Consider the following 15239-nt stretch of genomic DNA (forward strand, 5'->3'; position numbering starts at 1 on the left):
AAACTGACCTTTCTAGTTTTGCTAGATGTAATCACTTTTAGATATGCCATTTCTATTTGTAACAATGCCTTAAAAATAGATGGGTGGACGTGGTGCACACCTTTAATTCCAGCACTCAGCAGGCAGAGACAGGTAGGGTCTCTGCGACTCCAGGACATTCAGAGCCACATTAAGAGACCCTGTCTCCGGGGTGGGGTCTATGTCGGGAAGACCAGTGTTTTTATGATAAAATGTCCACACTATTTTCTGTATGTTTTATATAAATCTAAGCCAGACATGGGAAATAGTGATCAATAAAATAGCCACTCTACCAAAAGAAAAGGCCAATGGTCAGAGGGAGGGATCCAGGTAGAAAGAAACTTGAACAGTTTTCTACAGAAACAGTGCAAGGTAGTGAAGAGCAACATGAGCACAGATGTGTTCCTCCATCACTGCTCTTCTCCCTGTTGGAATCGGACAAATGGCGTGTACTTGGGGTGTGTGTGTGTGTGTGTGTGTGTGGTGTGTGTGTGTGTGTGTGTGTGTGTGTGTGTGTGGTGTGTGTAGGCTATGTGTGGTGTGGTGTGTGTGTGTGTGGGGTGTGTGTGTATGGGGGGGTGGGGGGTGTGGGAGGTGGGGGGGCGTGTGGGGGTGTGTGTGGGGTGTGTGTGTGTGTGGGGGGGTGTGTGTGTGAGGTGTGTGCGTGGGGTATGTGTGGTGTGTGTGTGGTGTGTGGTGTGTGTGTGTAGGGTGTGTGTGGTGTGTGTGTGTGTAGGGTATGTGTGGTGTGGTGTGTGTGTGGGTGTGGGGGGTGTGTGGGAGGTGGGGGTGTGTGTGTGGGGTGTGTGTGGTTGTGTGTGTGGTGTGTGTGTGTGTGGGTGTGGGGTATGTGTGTGTGTGTGAGGTGTGTGTGTATGTGTGTGGGGTGTGTGTGTATGTGAGGTGTGTGTGTAGGGGTGTGGGGGTGTGTGTGTGGTGTATGTGTGTGGGGTGTGTGTGTGGGGTGTGTGTGTGGGGTGTGTGTGGTGTGTGTGTGTGTGTGTGTGGTGTGTATGTGTGTGTGTGTGTGGTATGTGTGTGTGTGTGTGTGTGTGTGTGGTGTGTGTGTGGGTGGGTGTGGTGTGTGTGTGGTGGGGAAGGACTAAGGGTAGTGCTCTGCAGACCCGAGCCCTGCCAGGCTCAGGGAAGTAATAACGCCTCTGCTTTACATTTCTGTCGTTGTGAGTTTGGGGTTTATGGCTTTTTTTCTTGCTTTTCCTGTTTTGAGTCTTACTGGTATTTCTTTCCTTTCACAAAAGACTTAGTTTTTCTTTATGTGTGTACATGAGAGCCCGTATGGATTTATGTGCACTGTATGTGTGCAGGAGCCTATGGAGGCCGGACGAGGGCGGCTCCTGGGACCTGAACCTGCTCTTTCAGGAGCAGTGAGTGCTGAGCCCTCTCTTCAGCCCTCATTCCTTCCTGTGTCGAGGCTGTTCCGGGTCGTGTGCTGGTGGTCAGTCCCCTTTCGGCATCTGAAAAATGTGCGGTCTTGTTTTGTTTTGTTTTTATGCATTTGGATCCCCCACCCCATCATGTTGTTCCTCCTTATAATAAATACCATTCCATCAAATAGGAATTTTAACTATGCAGAAATCCATTTCTGTCACGTTCAACTGATCTATACCTTAGCTTTTTCCTTCCTAATGGCAAAATTCTATCTTTACTTTCTTTCCTGTCCCCGCTACCAAAATTTCACACCTAAGAACTCCTTTTCGCTGTCTTTTTCTTCTAGAGCTGTCTCTGCTTTAGAGAAACTTCTCAGTTGCAAACATGAATGCAAAGAAGTATTGTTGACTTTGGTAGGTGTTGAGTTTTGTAAGCTTTGTTAACACTGATTCAGTGAGGCACATGAATCCAGTCAGACTGTAACAGTCAAGCAGCTACACACCTTACGTGTGTCAGACTACACAGACTTGAGTAATACAGGACGGTGCTTACGACTACAGCATGCCTACAGATGTCTCATTGTTAAGTATGCTCAGCACAGTGGCTGTGAGCTGGTTTTCTTCTGCCCTACATGAGCTGTATCGCCATTAGAACGTTTAAATGACTTGCACTCTGAATGTTTATGGCTGCATGTGTCTCGAGACTAAACTGTGCACTGTGTTACGTTTTAGGTCAGAAGACGTGTCTTCATCTACATGGCGTCTTTCCTTACCTCTATGTGCCATACGATGGCTATGGACAGCAGCCAGAACGCTATCTCTCTCAGATGGCACTCAGTATCGACAGAGCACTTAATGTGGCTTTAGGCAATCCATCTTCCACTGCTCAGCATGTGTTCAAAGTGTCATTAGTATCAGGAATGTAAGTATGAGACTGTCTTTACATTTCCCTTCTCTCTATGCCTTTTTTTATTTTAATTAGAGGAAAACACTCGTGAAATATATTTTGTTCATATTAGTTTTACTTTCATAATAATGGAGCTATGGTGAATTTATTCTTCAAGCTTTACAAAGTAAATTTTTACTGGAATGAAAAATAAATGGCTAGTTTATATTTTAACCCTTTCCATTTTTCTGCTTCCTAGAATTGTAGAAATTCATGTAATTCATTCTTACTTTATGGGACCTCTTGTATGTACTGTTGTAGGCCCTTCGTATATTGCTCTGCTTCTTGTCACTGTATCAAAACACCTGAGACAATGAATTTATAAAGAGTAAGTCCTTAACTTGAGTGACATTTTATTAGATTCTGTTTATATTGTGACCTACTGGTGCAGTTGCTTTGGGCCTGTGTTAAGAGTTCCTGCATCATTACAGGAACACACAGCTGAATAAATTACTTGTCATCGGCCAGGAAACACAGAAAAGGAAAAGGAAGAGACCTGTTCCGTAAATCCTTTTGAGAACATGCTCCTAATGACTTAACCCCCCACCCCATACATTTTAAAGGTATCTTCTCAGTAGTGCCTTCAACTCGTGGATCTTTGGAGATGTTGGAGATCTAACCTGTTTACCTGTATATTGCTAAACAAGACAGTTCTGTAGAGATTATAGTCTAGCAACAAGCAAAGGGCAGTAAGCAGCACACATTACATGAGACAGAGTTGTCTATCTGTTACATGGTAATCGGTGCAGAAGGAAAGAAGACAGAAAACACTAAGAATAATATAAGAACCTGTACAGTTGTAGACAGGGTGCTCAGGAAGGGTCTCATTGACGAGATTAGTGACAATAACTACCAAAGATGTAAAAGAGTACAGTGGAGTGAGGGAGTAAGCCAGAGTCGGGGTGGCCGGAGTAGGAGAGGGAGAGAATGACAGGAGAGAGTAGGAAGGTGTGTGTGAGGAGAGAGAGGAGGAAGGTGTGTGTGAGGAGAGAGAGGAGGAGGAAGGTGTGTGTGAGGAGAGAGAGGAGGAAGGTGTGTGTGAGGAGAGAGAGGAGGAAGGTGTGTGTGAGGAGAGAGAGTGGGAAGGTGTGTGTGAGGAGAGAGAGTGGGAAGGTGTGTGTGAGGAGAGAGAGTGGGAAGGTGTGTGTGAGGAGAGGGAGTGGGAAGGTGTGTGTGAGGAGAGAGAGTGGGAAGGTGTGTGTGAGGAGAGAGAGTGGGAAGCTGTGTGTGAGGAGAGGAGGAAGGTGTGTGTGAGGAGAGAGAGTGGGAAGCTGTGTGTGAGGAGAGAGAGTGGGAAGGTGTGTGTGAGGAGAGAGAGTGGGAAGGTGTGTGTGAGGAGAGGGAGTGGGAAGGTGTGTGTGAGGAGAGAGAGTGGGAAGGTGTGTGTGAGGAGAGAGAGTGGGAAGCTGTGTGTGAGGAGAGAGAGGAGGAAGGTGTGTGTGAGGAGAGAGAGGAGGAAGGTGTGTGTGAGGAGAGAGAGTGGGAAGGTGTTTGTGAGGAGAGAGAGGAGGAAGGTGTGTGTGAGGAGAGAGAGTGGGAAGGTGTTTGTGAGGAGAGAGAGGAGGAAGGTGTGTGTGAGGAGAGAGAGTGGGAAGGTGTGTGTGAGGAGAGAGAGTGGGAAGGTGTGTGTGAGGAGAGAGAGTGGGAAGGTGTGTGTGAGGAGAGAGAGGAGGAAGGTGTGTGTGAGGAGAGAGAGGAGGAAGGTGTGTGTGAGGAGAGAGAGTGGGAAGGTGTGTGTGAGGAGAGGGAGGAGGAGGAAGGTGTGTGTGAGGAGAGGGAGGAGGAAGATGTGTGTGAGGAGAGAGAGGAGGAGGAAGGTGTGTGTGAGGAGAGAGAGGAGGAAGGTGTGTGTGAGGAGAGAGGAGGAAGGTGTGTGTGAGGAGAGAGAGTGGGAAGGTGTGTGTGAGGAGAGAGAGTGGGAAGGTGTGTGTGAGGAGAGAGAGGAGGAAGGTGTGTGTGAGGAGAGAGAGGAGGAAGGTGTGTGTGAGGAGAGAGAGTGGGAAGGTGTGTGTGAGGAGAGAGAGTGGGAAGGTATGTGTGAGGAGAGAGAGGAGGAAGGTGTGTGTGAGGAGAGAGAGGGGGAAGGTATGTGTGAGGAGAGAGAGTGGGAAGGTGTGTGTGAGGAGAGAGAGTGGGAAGGTGTGTGTGAGGAGAGAGAGGAGGAAGGTGTGTGTGAGGAGAGAGAGGAGGAAGGTGTGTGTGAGGAGAGAGAGGAGGAGGAAGGTGTGTGTGAGGAGAGAGAGGAGGAAGGTGTGTGTGAGGAGAGAGAGGGGGAAGGTGTGTGTGAGGAGAGAGAGGAGGAAGGTGTGTGTGAGGAGAGAGAGGAGGAAGGTGTGTGTGAGGAGAGAGAGTGGGAAGGTGTGTGTGAGGAGAGAGAGGAGGAAGGTGTGTGTGAGGAGAGAGAGGAGGAAGGTGTGTGTGAGGAGAGAGAGTGGGAAGGTGTGTGTGAGGAGAGGGAGGAGGAGGAAGGTGTGTGTGAGGAGAGGGAGGAGGAAGGTGTGTGTGAGGAGAGAGAGAGAGGAGGAAGGTGTGTGTGAGGAGAGAGAGTGGGAAGGTGTGTGTGAGGAGAGAGAGGAGGAGGAAGGTGTGTGTGAGGAGAGAGAGTGGGAAGGTGTGTGTGAGGAGAGAGAGTGGGAAGGTGTGTGTGAGGAGAGAGAGTGGGAAGGTGTGTGTGAGGAGAGAGAGGAGGAGGAAGGTGTGTGTGAGGAGAGAGAGTGGGAAGGTGTGTGTGAGGAGAGAGAGTGGGAAGGTGTGTGTGAGGAGAGAGAGGAGGAAGGTGTGTGTGAGGAGAGAGAGGAGGAAGGTGTGTGTGAGGAGAGAGAGTAGGAAGGTGTGTGTGAGGAGAGAGAGGAGGAAGGTGTGTGTGAGGAGAGAGAGTGGGAAGGTGTGTGTGAGGAGAGAGAGTGGGAAGGTGTGTGTGAGGAGAGAGAGTGGGAAGGTGTGTGTGAGGAGAGAGAGTGGGAAGGTGTGTGTGAGGAGAGAGAGGAGGAAGGTGTGTGTGTGAGGAGAGAGAGGAGGAAGGTGTGTGTGAGGAGAGAGAGTGGGAAGGTGTGTGTGAGGAGAGAGAGGAGGAAGGTGTGTGTGAGGAGAGAGAGGAGGAAGGTGTGTGTGAGGAGAGAGAGGAGGAAGGTGTGTGTGAGGAGAGAGAGGAGGAAGGTGTGTGTGAGGAGAGAGAGGAGGAAGGTGTGTGTGAGGAGAGAGAGGAGGAAGGTGTGTGTGAGGAGAGAGAGGAGGAAGGTGTGTGTGAGGAGAGAGAGGAGGAAGGTGTGTGTGAGGAGAGAGAGGAGGAAGGTGTGTGTGAGGAGAGAGAGTGGGAAGGTGTGTGTGAGGAGAGGGAGTGGGAAGGTGTGTGTGAGGAGAGTCGTGCAGAGCTCTGGTTTTCAAGGAACAGTTTTCACACTAGTTGGCAGTGTCTCCAGCATTGGCTCTGTTTGATTGACAGTTGAGATTGTGGCTCTCAGACCTCTTAAGGACCAAGATGGTACGTGAACCATGGTGAAATCCAAGGCTCCCCAGAGGCTCCTTTAAGGCAGTCTCTTATTTGATGATTGACAGTTGGTTATGCAATCGTTTTGCTCCGCTCTTTGTTTTGTATTGGACTACGGTGGAAAATGACTCCCAGCTCCTCCTCCTCCTTTGTCTTGGATCCGATCAGAATCTAAACCTGATGGCCATCCTAGCCCTTTGTATCTCTGCTTGCTTCCTTTCACATGGGTTCTTAATAAATGTCTTACGTGGCATTCCTTTCTCAGACAGCTTAAACTAGCAGGCCTAATAACTTGCGTCCCTACCTGGATCTACTAAATAGAAAACTCTGTTGACTGGGGACCAGCGATCTGTCTTTTTATACGCCTTCTGTCAATTCTGACGCACACTCCAGTATGGGAGTCACTACGGGCGACTCTTCTATGGACTTTGAGTTTTGTTCTGAGCTGTTGCATGATATTGGACAGCCAGGGTCTGACTTAAACTTACTAGGGTTGCCTTAGGCACTCTGTAGGAGAGCAAAGACGTGGGAGGACATGGACAGGGAAGCAGGAAGCTCAGTATGGCTATTTTATCAGCCTAGGTAATAAAGTGTGGTAGCTTGAACTGCAGTAGCAGCAAGGAAGCTGTGCAGAATTATCGGCTTCTGGATGTCTTCTGAGGGTCAGACTTGCTGAAGAGTCAGTTGAGAGTTGTGAGATGTGTCAAGAACGACAACAGGATATTCTGTGTGTTGCTCAGAATTTTGAGTCTGTATTGGTGGAGCACACTTGGAGCAAAGATCTGGAGCCCATGCTGGGATGTTTCAGGTTTATATGTGTGTGTACACTCAAAGTACAGACCTTAAGTCTGTCTACTTTCTTACATCTTCATCCACACTTTCCTTTGGATAGTCTTTTTCAACTGAGTTATAATTAATTGGGTCAGTTTAAAGTCTTTCATCTTTACTTGCAGTTCCTGTCTATACCAGATGTTTCCCACCCGAGTTCTTTGTACAGGCATGACTACTGTCTAAGTACGCTGTTCTCGTGATCATCATGACTGTATATTCAGTATATTAGCTCATTTTTGGTTACTTTAGCATTTAACACAACTTGAATAGTTTAGTTTCTTTATTAGCTAAAAGTTCAGTTGAAGAAATAACCACATTTACTTGTTTATTAGTACATACCAGTACCTTTTCACAGTGTTGAATACAGTATTAGGCAAAAGAGAGACAAGAATAGGATACAGATGTAGCTGTGGTAAGAGCATAGATTCAGATGTTGAGACAGCATTTGCTAGGGATTGTGTCATGTGGTTAGAGAGGCTGAGAAGCAGTCAGTCTGTATGCTGAAACCCCTCTGATGCTGGTAGCCAGTTCAAGAAAAGCCTCAGAACCAGAAGGGTTGATGGTATCATTCTCAGCTCCAGGCTGAAGGCCTGAGACCTTGCACACATTTGATCAAGATCTAGAAGCAGAGTCCATATGCACGGGAACTGGAGAGCTTGGAGCTGTGGTCGGTAGGACAGGAGGGAATTGCATCCCAGTTCTCCATCTTTTTGTTCATGCTGAGATTTGGATAGTGCTCACCTGCATGTAGACGGATCTTTCTTAGCCCCCAACTTAGCAAGATACAATTATTCAGAGACTCATTTTTGACTAAAAAAAATAGAAGACAATGTATAGAATTTCTAAGCTATATTTTAGAGCAATCTGTAAGAAACCAGAATCACAGATTTCCAAATAATTTTGATTTCATAGTTAAATATTCAGTGTCTGAAATTAAGAGACTAACTAAAAAAAAAGGCACTAAGGGTTGTTAACAAAACCAAGAAAAGCAAAGGTAATATGGACCACATAAATAAATGTAGGCTGTCCTCCGCTGTCTAAGTAAAGATGACCTACTCCTAAGAGAGCTGCATTTATGTATATGAAAAATACCATCAGGATAGGAAAAAGTTGAAATTTACCATTAAGAAAATGAGATCCCGGTATATTAGTCAAGGCTTCTTAGGGGAACAGAATCGATAGAATGAATCTTTATACCTTTATAAAGGGCGTTTATTAAGAGTGGCTTACAGGCTGTGGCCCTCCTAGTCCAACAGTAGTTATTTCCAAACAAAGTCCAAGAATCCAATAATTGTTCAGTACATGGGGCAGAATGTCTCAGCTGATCTTTGGTGTACATTGAAATTCTGAAGAAGTAGGGTACAGGAATACCTCAGCAGCAGGGTAAATGAACTCGCCGGTGAGAAGGAGGGCAAGTAAGCAAAAAGCTTCTTCCTTCCGTGTCCTTTCTATAGATTGGGGGTGGTCCTCCTACCTGAAACGTTCCAATCAAAATCCCTAACAGGGATGTCCAACTGCTTAGATTTGTAGTTCATTCCAACTGTAGTCAAGCTGACACCCAAGATTAGCTATTCTTTTATTCTTTTCTTCATGGAAACAGTAGCAAATTATAGAAACAATGTTATAACACATCCTGAGCTCTGGCTTCTACAGGCATGTGTGTGCACACATGCTATATGTATGTGTGTATCCTGCACATGTCTGTACATATGTGAGCATACATCACACACACACACACACACACACACACACACACACGACAAAGTTATAAGTATTATTTATAAAATGATAGAAATGGGATGATGGGCGGGACGCCTGGGCTCTTGCAGGGGAACAGGGCTTGTTGCCAGGCACCCAGGATGTGTGGCTAACAGAGGTGTAACTTCAGTTTCAGGACGTCCAATCTCACACTTTCTTCTGGTCTCAGTGGGCACCAGGCACATAAGTAGCACACTCAAAGGGTGACAGATCGAGAGAGACAGTCATAGCATAAGTCGCGAGGGAGGTTAGTTAAGCTGAGATCTGTGTCTGTGAGAATGGAAGGAAGCTGGCAAAAGCCGGGACCGGAGCTTTCCGGGCTGAGATAGATAGCAAGCAAGGGAGCACCTGAGAGGTGCGTCTAACGCGGTTCAGAAGGCCCGGGAGAGAGCACTGAGTGATGAGATATCACTAAAGGAAGGGGCAAGGAGGGATGTGTGCACATTTCAGATGTGGGCAACTAGCAAAATAAAAATTTAACAGAAATTGCTTGGTAACAGTAATAGAGATAGCTGTGACCCAGGGTATGAGTAACTGTGTTCTTTAGCATAATTATTGTGTGGGTGTGTACATGGTGTCTGTGTGGGTGTAGGCACTTGTGTGCTGTGTGTCTGTGTGGGTGTAGGCACTTGTGTGCAATGGTACATACATGGGATCAGAGGACAACTTCAGGTGTCGACTTCACCTTCTTCCTTTCTTTCTTTTTTTCCTGCTGTGTGTGTTAGGCCCACGAGCTTCTAGACATTCTCTTGTCTCTGCTTTCCTGTTACTTGTAGGAACAGTGGTTGTTGTCCAAGCATGAGGACTCAGGTTCTGATCCCCAACACCCACTTAAAAATCACCCACTGTGCATCTCTGTGTTGTGCTTAAAACTTCATTCTTTGAATGGCAAAGGGGGCTGGGGGGGGAGTTGCTGGGACTGGCTGTCAGCCTGGCTCCAAAGTCAGTCAGTGTCTTATCAGTGTCCTGTTGCCGTAAAGAGACACCAGTCCTCCTGAGACTGCTACTCCAGTGCTGTCATACTTTTCTTATTTCAACTTTTTACTTTGTCTTTGAGTTAGAGCATTTTGACTCTAATATTCTTCAGAAAGATGCATTTTAAATGAAATGTTTTAGAAGTACTTTGAGCTTTCTGGACGTGACTATAAATATAACACAGCCAGGTCTACTGTGAGCCCCTGACCCTCTGCCTTTAACCTCGACAGTCGCCTGGGCAGTGCCAGCATCCTCACTCACAGGTTTTGTTGGCTAGATGTTTTTAATGCTTTTTCCATTCTGATCTGAACTCTGATGAAGTAAACGTTGACCTGCTTAATGGAATTCAGTAATCTGGGCAGGTTACTGCAAAAGACTGTCTTCAGGCCCAGAAATTCTTCCCTGTGCTTGGTTCTACTGCTGGAGTTCTCAGTCAGCTAGGTACTTATTCATTCATTGTGTTATTGATCTTCAAGAGTTTTAATGAGTTCTTTTTTTATGATCTTTCTTTAGTGAATTTCAGTTATGTCTTGAATTATCTTCCTAAGTTTAATTGTCTGGTTTTCCTTAAAATTGTACTAAGTTTTTCAGGAAATTCATTCTCTCAAGTTTTTGCCAACTAATTCATATGTTTTCTCTGTGTTCTCACTAGCAATTACTATGCTTCCTTAGACGCACCATATGACACTTTTAATTTTCATGCTTCTTTATGCTGGCGTTCATGCATCTGGTGCTTGATTAGTTCCCGTACCTATTTGTGGAGTGACTTTGGTAGTAAGAGACTTACTATTGTTTTGATTAATTGTACTGTGCTGATCTGTGTTCCTCATGAGGTGTGTGTGTGTGTGTGTGTGTGTGTGTGTGTGTGTGTGTGTGTGTTTTCAGCCTTTTCGGTTGTAATCAACGCCAGCAGTATCTGCAAGTTTCCGTAGCCAGCGGTGGTTTGGGGATTATAGGGTCAGATCGCTGGCTGGTTCCACCCGGGTGTGACATGTCTGGTCACAGGTGCGTGTCACTGTTTAAGGCCTACACAGAGATGAGTGGTACTGCCAGTGCCTGAGAGCTACATCAGTGCCTTCACTGGACTCCTGAAGGGTGACCTTCCTAGAAAAGTTTCTCCAGCTCTTTTCTAGAGTTAAGAATGGATGTGTGGGATCAAGCATCTCAGAACAGGCTGTTCTATTACTTCTTGGCCACAGGAGAGCCAGTACGTTTGTCTAGTGGATTCCCAGGGTCCTCAAGCAGGCCAAGCCAAACTAAGCAGGAAGTGTCATGGGGACCTCAGTAGACTGAGCCTGCACAAGTGTGAAGCCCCTCTTGTGTGTCTGGAGGTGGTGCTTGGTGGGCTCATCGGTTGCTTTTCTATTGCCACGACAAGATACTGTGACCAGGGTAACGTACAAAAGAAAGAGTTTGGAGGCTAGGCTTGGGGTGGGAATTTGAAACGCAAAAAAGCCACCCCAAGTGATACAGCCCCTCCAACAGTCCCCCACGTCAGGACCAGTTACTCAGATGTAGGAGCCTATGGGGGGCACTCTGGCTCAGACAGCCACAGTAACAATAGCAGCGTCTTCACAGAGGCATGGCGGTTAAATGTAAGGTAGAAATGGTTTGCTGTCCCTGTTGGTCCCAAGTTTTGTCAAAGGGAAAATTTTAAAGTCTTTGACTGCTTTGATGTTTCTTCATGTATAAATCTCTAATAGGTTTAGTAGAAAGCTCTTGGGGTACATTTAAATGTGTTTTGGATAATATTAATGTAAGAAGACTGAATTAGGCCAGCAGAGCCTAATTAGGACAAAAAGTTGCATTATTTCATCTTTGAATTACAGAAATGTTTTAAAACATGTTTTTTCTTATATTTCAGGCCTTTTTATGGTTATCATGAGAAGGAAAGACACTTTATGAAGATCTATCTTTACAATCCTGCAATGGTGAAAAGGTACAAAGATAAACGAACCCAAAATCTAAATAAACATGACGTAAACATTATATTAATAAAAGAAAACGATAGAAGAGGCTTTGTAATTTATAACGGCATTACAGTAAAGTGTGTATGATGTCTGTGTGTGAATAGAAAGGGAGCCACTGCTTCAGCTGGATGAAGGGTATTTCAAAGGCAGGTCAGCTGAATTCTTGCAAGGAGGGATGATAACTGTCTGGTGTAGTATTAGTAGCTCATTGACCAGGCCATATACTCATGAGTAAGAACAAGACAACTGTAAATTTCAAAAGGTGGACTCTGTGGAAGCACGACCGCGGTGAGCTCGCTTTCTGTTGACTCCTCACTGGCCGCCTCGAGGCTTAATTTTCTTTGCTTTCGTTTTGCCCTTGATCAGTCCTCTATATCTAGTTTCTTTTCCCAGTTATTCCAGAACCCATGTTATTGAAAGCAGGAATGAAACAAACACATATTTCATTGTAAATTCACAAGGGTTAAGTGTACACAATAGCAAGTAAAGTATAATAGTGGCCCTTTAGATGAGTGCTTGATTTTGTCTTATTGAGGAACTTCTCGGCCAGTTAGTATACAGTGCTGAAAGTTAACCATTTGGTAAGATATAAGCTGAATGTTTCTCCGTGGTGAGTTAAGGAACTGAAAGAGATACAACAACCAAGGACTCGAGGTTTACTCGGAATTAAACCAGTTGAGTACTTAACCAAATTTTGTGTGTGTGTATACGTGAATATGGGGACACACATGCACATGCACACACAGGGAGAGAGAGATGGTGGGAAGATTAAGAGAGTACCTACCTGTGGTTTCCCACGTTCGATTCTGATGTGTGTACCAGACTGATTTGCTGTCCCTTGTCAGTGACACCTTTATCTGTGTCAGTTGGCCCATCTCCCTTCCTCATGCCACTTAAATGTTAATATTGATAATTTTACTTGGAACACTCACATACACACGTTTCTACATATAACCATCCCCATCTCTCACATATCCACTCTTGAAAGACTTCTCTCGCCATATCAAATGTCTTAACCTCCTGTTCATTCTTTACTTCTTACGGTTTCTACCCAGACTAGTCCACTAACCCATTTGTGTTCACTAACCTGCTAGGTTCGTGTTATGTCTTACTTTTTGAGCTGTGCCACTACGTAGGAGACCTTCAGTTACTCAGGTGTGTTTCTGAGACTAGGCCTCCTCTGGTCAGTCTCATGCTTAGGTGATCCTCCGTGTTGGTGCCGCTGTGTATTGTTGCTGTTCCTTCACTGCTGGCGGGCGACTTTCTCAGGCACTGCCTTTCTGCCTTCATCTTCCCCCTTCCTGTTTACATTACTCATTTTGTGCATGTGTACATGTGACCTTTAGGTTAGTGTGAGTACTCTCAATTTTCCCTTGACTTCCCAATGAATACATGAAACCATTCACAGGGTGAATACACTAGCAGCGTGCTTAAGAACGAGGACTCACAGAGACGATTTGATGTAAACTTTAGCCCTTTCATTTTTGCGTGTATGAGTTTTAAAAAAAAATACATTGCAGGCTGTGTATGTGAGTTCGGGCACCTGCAGAAGCCAGTCATTTGGTCCTGTGAAGCTGGAGTTACAAGTGGTTGCGAGCCACCCAGCATGGGTGCTAGGAACCAAGCCTGGGTCCTTTGCAAGACTAATATGCCCTCTTAAGTACTGAGCCATCCTCTCTCTCTCAATAACATTTAGAATCTCTTGACGATTCATCACTTTCTTTGTAAGATATTAGCATGAGCTTGTAGTAAGTTTGCCTGAGGTTATGCATTTATAACACAGCCCATTCAGTACATAGAGCTCAAAATTATATTAGCTATGTCTGCGGTATTAAAACATTATTATGATTTTTCCTGTTCATTTTCAGTATGTAAACCTCCGCCAGAATGTCCACTATGCTGAAACTCACTATGCTTAAAGCTGTTTGCTTATAGTTTTTCTGAAAACAAAATGACAAAACCAAAGCTACTTTTCTTTCATTCATTCCATTTTCAATAAACACATCACTACCAGTCGGCTTAAACAAGAAATCCTCCCGACCTTACCGTCCGTCTCCTGCCAGTTCTTCAGGTGTGACCATGTCACCCTTACAGTTTTCCTGAATCTTTGGCAGATTTTTGTTTTACAGCCATCAGTCTAGCCTCTCCATCATCGCCTCCTGATAATGACAGTTTTGTTGACCTGCTATTTACTACTCCAGCAAACTACTACTGCTTCATAGTTACGAGGCTGCCTGTAACCCGACTCAATTTTAAGTAGGCTGTCCGTAATCTGACTATTGGCGCTTCTCTTTTAGTTTTTGATACTAGGCTGCATACAGTATCTGTGACTTCACTTCCTGAATAGACTGCTCTCTTCTGACCTTCACTGTACCCCATTATGTTAATGTGAAACACTCTTCCTTCTCTTCAGAAAGTTGAACTTGGAGTTTATTTAACTTCCCTGCTACTTACTCCTCTAGCAAATTCTACCACTTCATAGTAAGTAGCTGTCTATAGCCCGACTCACATTTTAAGTAGGCTGTCCGTAACCCGACTTCTGCTATAGACTGCTCTTCATGAAGGTGTGCAGGGACTCCCTCTGCACCTCAGTTCCTGGCATAGGACTTTTGTGGTGTGTGTTGTTGCTGTTGCTTCTGTTCCCTATTGTGAAGGACAAACATTTTGATGTTAACACTGTCTTGAGAGTGAAATTACAATTGGTATTTCTTTGGGGAAGTTCTGTTTATGAAGTTATCTCTTTTTTTTTTAAATAGTGGAAAGCAGGAAAAGGCTTATTCAATGTAGCTACATTGGGATGAAGGACAAACACATCTATCTAGGCAGCCCTCTCCCCTTACACGCATACCAGTTTATTGTCACCGTCCTGGAGTAAGAGTGAACTTTAGAAAGTGAATATTACACATTTAAACAGTTTTGCTCAAGGTTTGGTGCCACCCACCATTGTCCTCATTAACTAGGCCTGAGTCTCATCCTTGAAATTGGTCTGACAAGTTGTTAGAATGGTGTGAATTCTTTTCTAGAGACAAGTTCCCCATACAGTTGGTGCTGTTTTCTTCTCCCAGCATGAAATTTCTAGAGGACTCCCTCCTCATTTTGGGAGTTCTTTGTTTTAGTAGTTTGAGATTCACAAGTGTCCCTTTAAAAATCTTTGTTTGCCCAGAGCAGTTACAATTCCTCGTTTTCTGTTTAATGCCTGTGTCTGAGACCCAGTGCAAGTGGGAACCAAGGTGAGAACATGTTTAATTAATGACAGGTATAAGCCTGTATAAGAACCATTTGGGGGGTGCTGAAGAGATGGCTGGGCAGTTAGAGCATGTGCTGCTCTGGCAGGGGACCCAGGTTTGGTTCCCAGCACCCACGTGGTGGTTCACAGCCATCAGTGACCCCAGCTTCAGGATCTCCTCTGATCCCACCCAGTTCACTCAGTAAACAGAATGCACGTAAGGCAACACATAGATAAGGGAGGTAAAGTTTTTAAGTACAGAGTTGAGAAAAGAGCCTGTTGACTGTTAGTTACCTTTGGAGGGCTGGCTGCATCTCGGTGATTGGAGACAGAGTCCTGTGGGAAGCCTAGGCTGGCACAGGCGTCTCCCCTGCTCTGCCTTGCCAAGCGCTTGCCTTACGCCAGATGTGAATTTCTCTAAGTGTTTTCTTAATATGGTTTTAAATTTTTCTCCATTTAATCCATGAATTATTTTTTCATTGAGAAAAATTTATTGTCTTTAAAACTGTGGTTTAAACTTTTAACTTGAAATAAAATGCATATTTCTAGAAAAAGTAAAATGAAAAATTTGAGTATTAGTTGGGTTTTTTGTCCTCTATATTTTTGTAATCATTGCTTCATTTGATATTTTAAAAAACAT

The 15239-nt window shown here is 44.9% G+C and overlaps 1 protein-coding gene across 6 annotated transcripts in view; it reads left to right on the forward strand.

Annotated features, from left to right (window-relative positions):
• The window catches only part of Rev3l (REV3 like, DNA directed polymerase zeta catalytic subunit), a 157723-nt gene that overhangs the window by 47347 nt on the left and 95137 nt on the right, over positions 1–15239 (forward strand). For all 6 annotated transcript variants that reach the window (XR_015644785.1, XR_015644784.1, XR_015644783.1 and 3 more), the window contains 2 exon segments: positions 2139–2328; positions 11268–11342. Coding sequence is in view for 3 of the 6 variants with exons in the window: in NM_001083966.1 (NP_001077435.1) it covers positions 2139–2328; positions 11268–11342 (265 nt within the window). In the remaining 3 variants the exon portion in view is untranslated.

Source organism: Rattus norvegicus, chromosome 20, assembly GCF_021556685.1.
Source record: "Rattus norvegicus strain SHRSP/BbbUtx chromosome 20, alternate assembly SHRSP_T2T, whole genome shotgun sequence".
Taxonomy (NCBI): domain Eukaryota; kingdom Metazoa; phylum Chordata; class Mammalia; order Rodentia; family Muridae; genus Rattus; species Rattus norvegicus.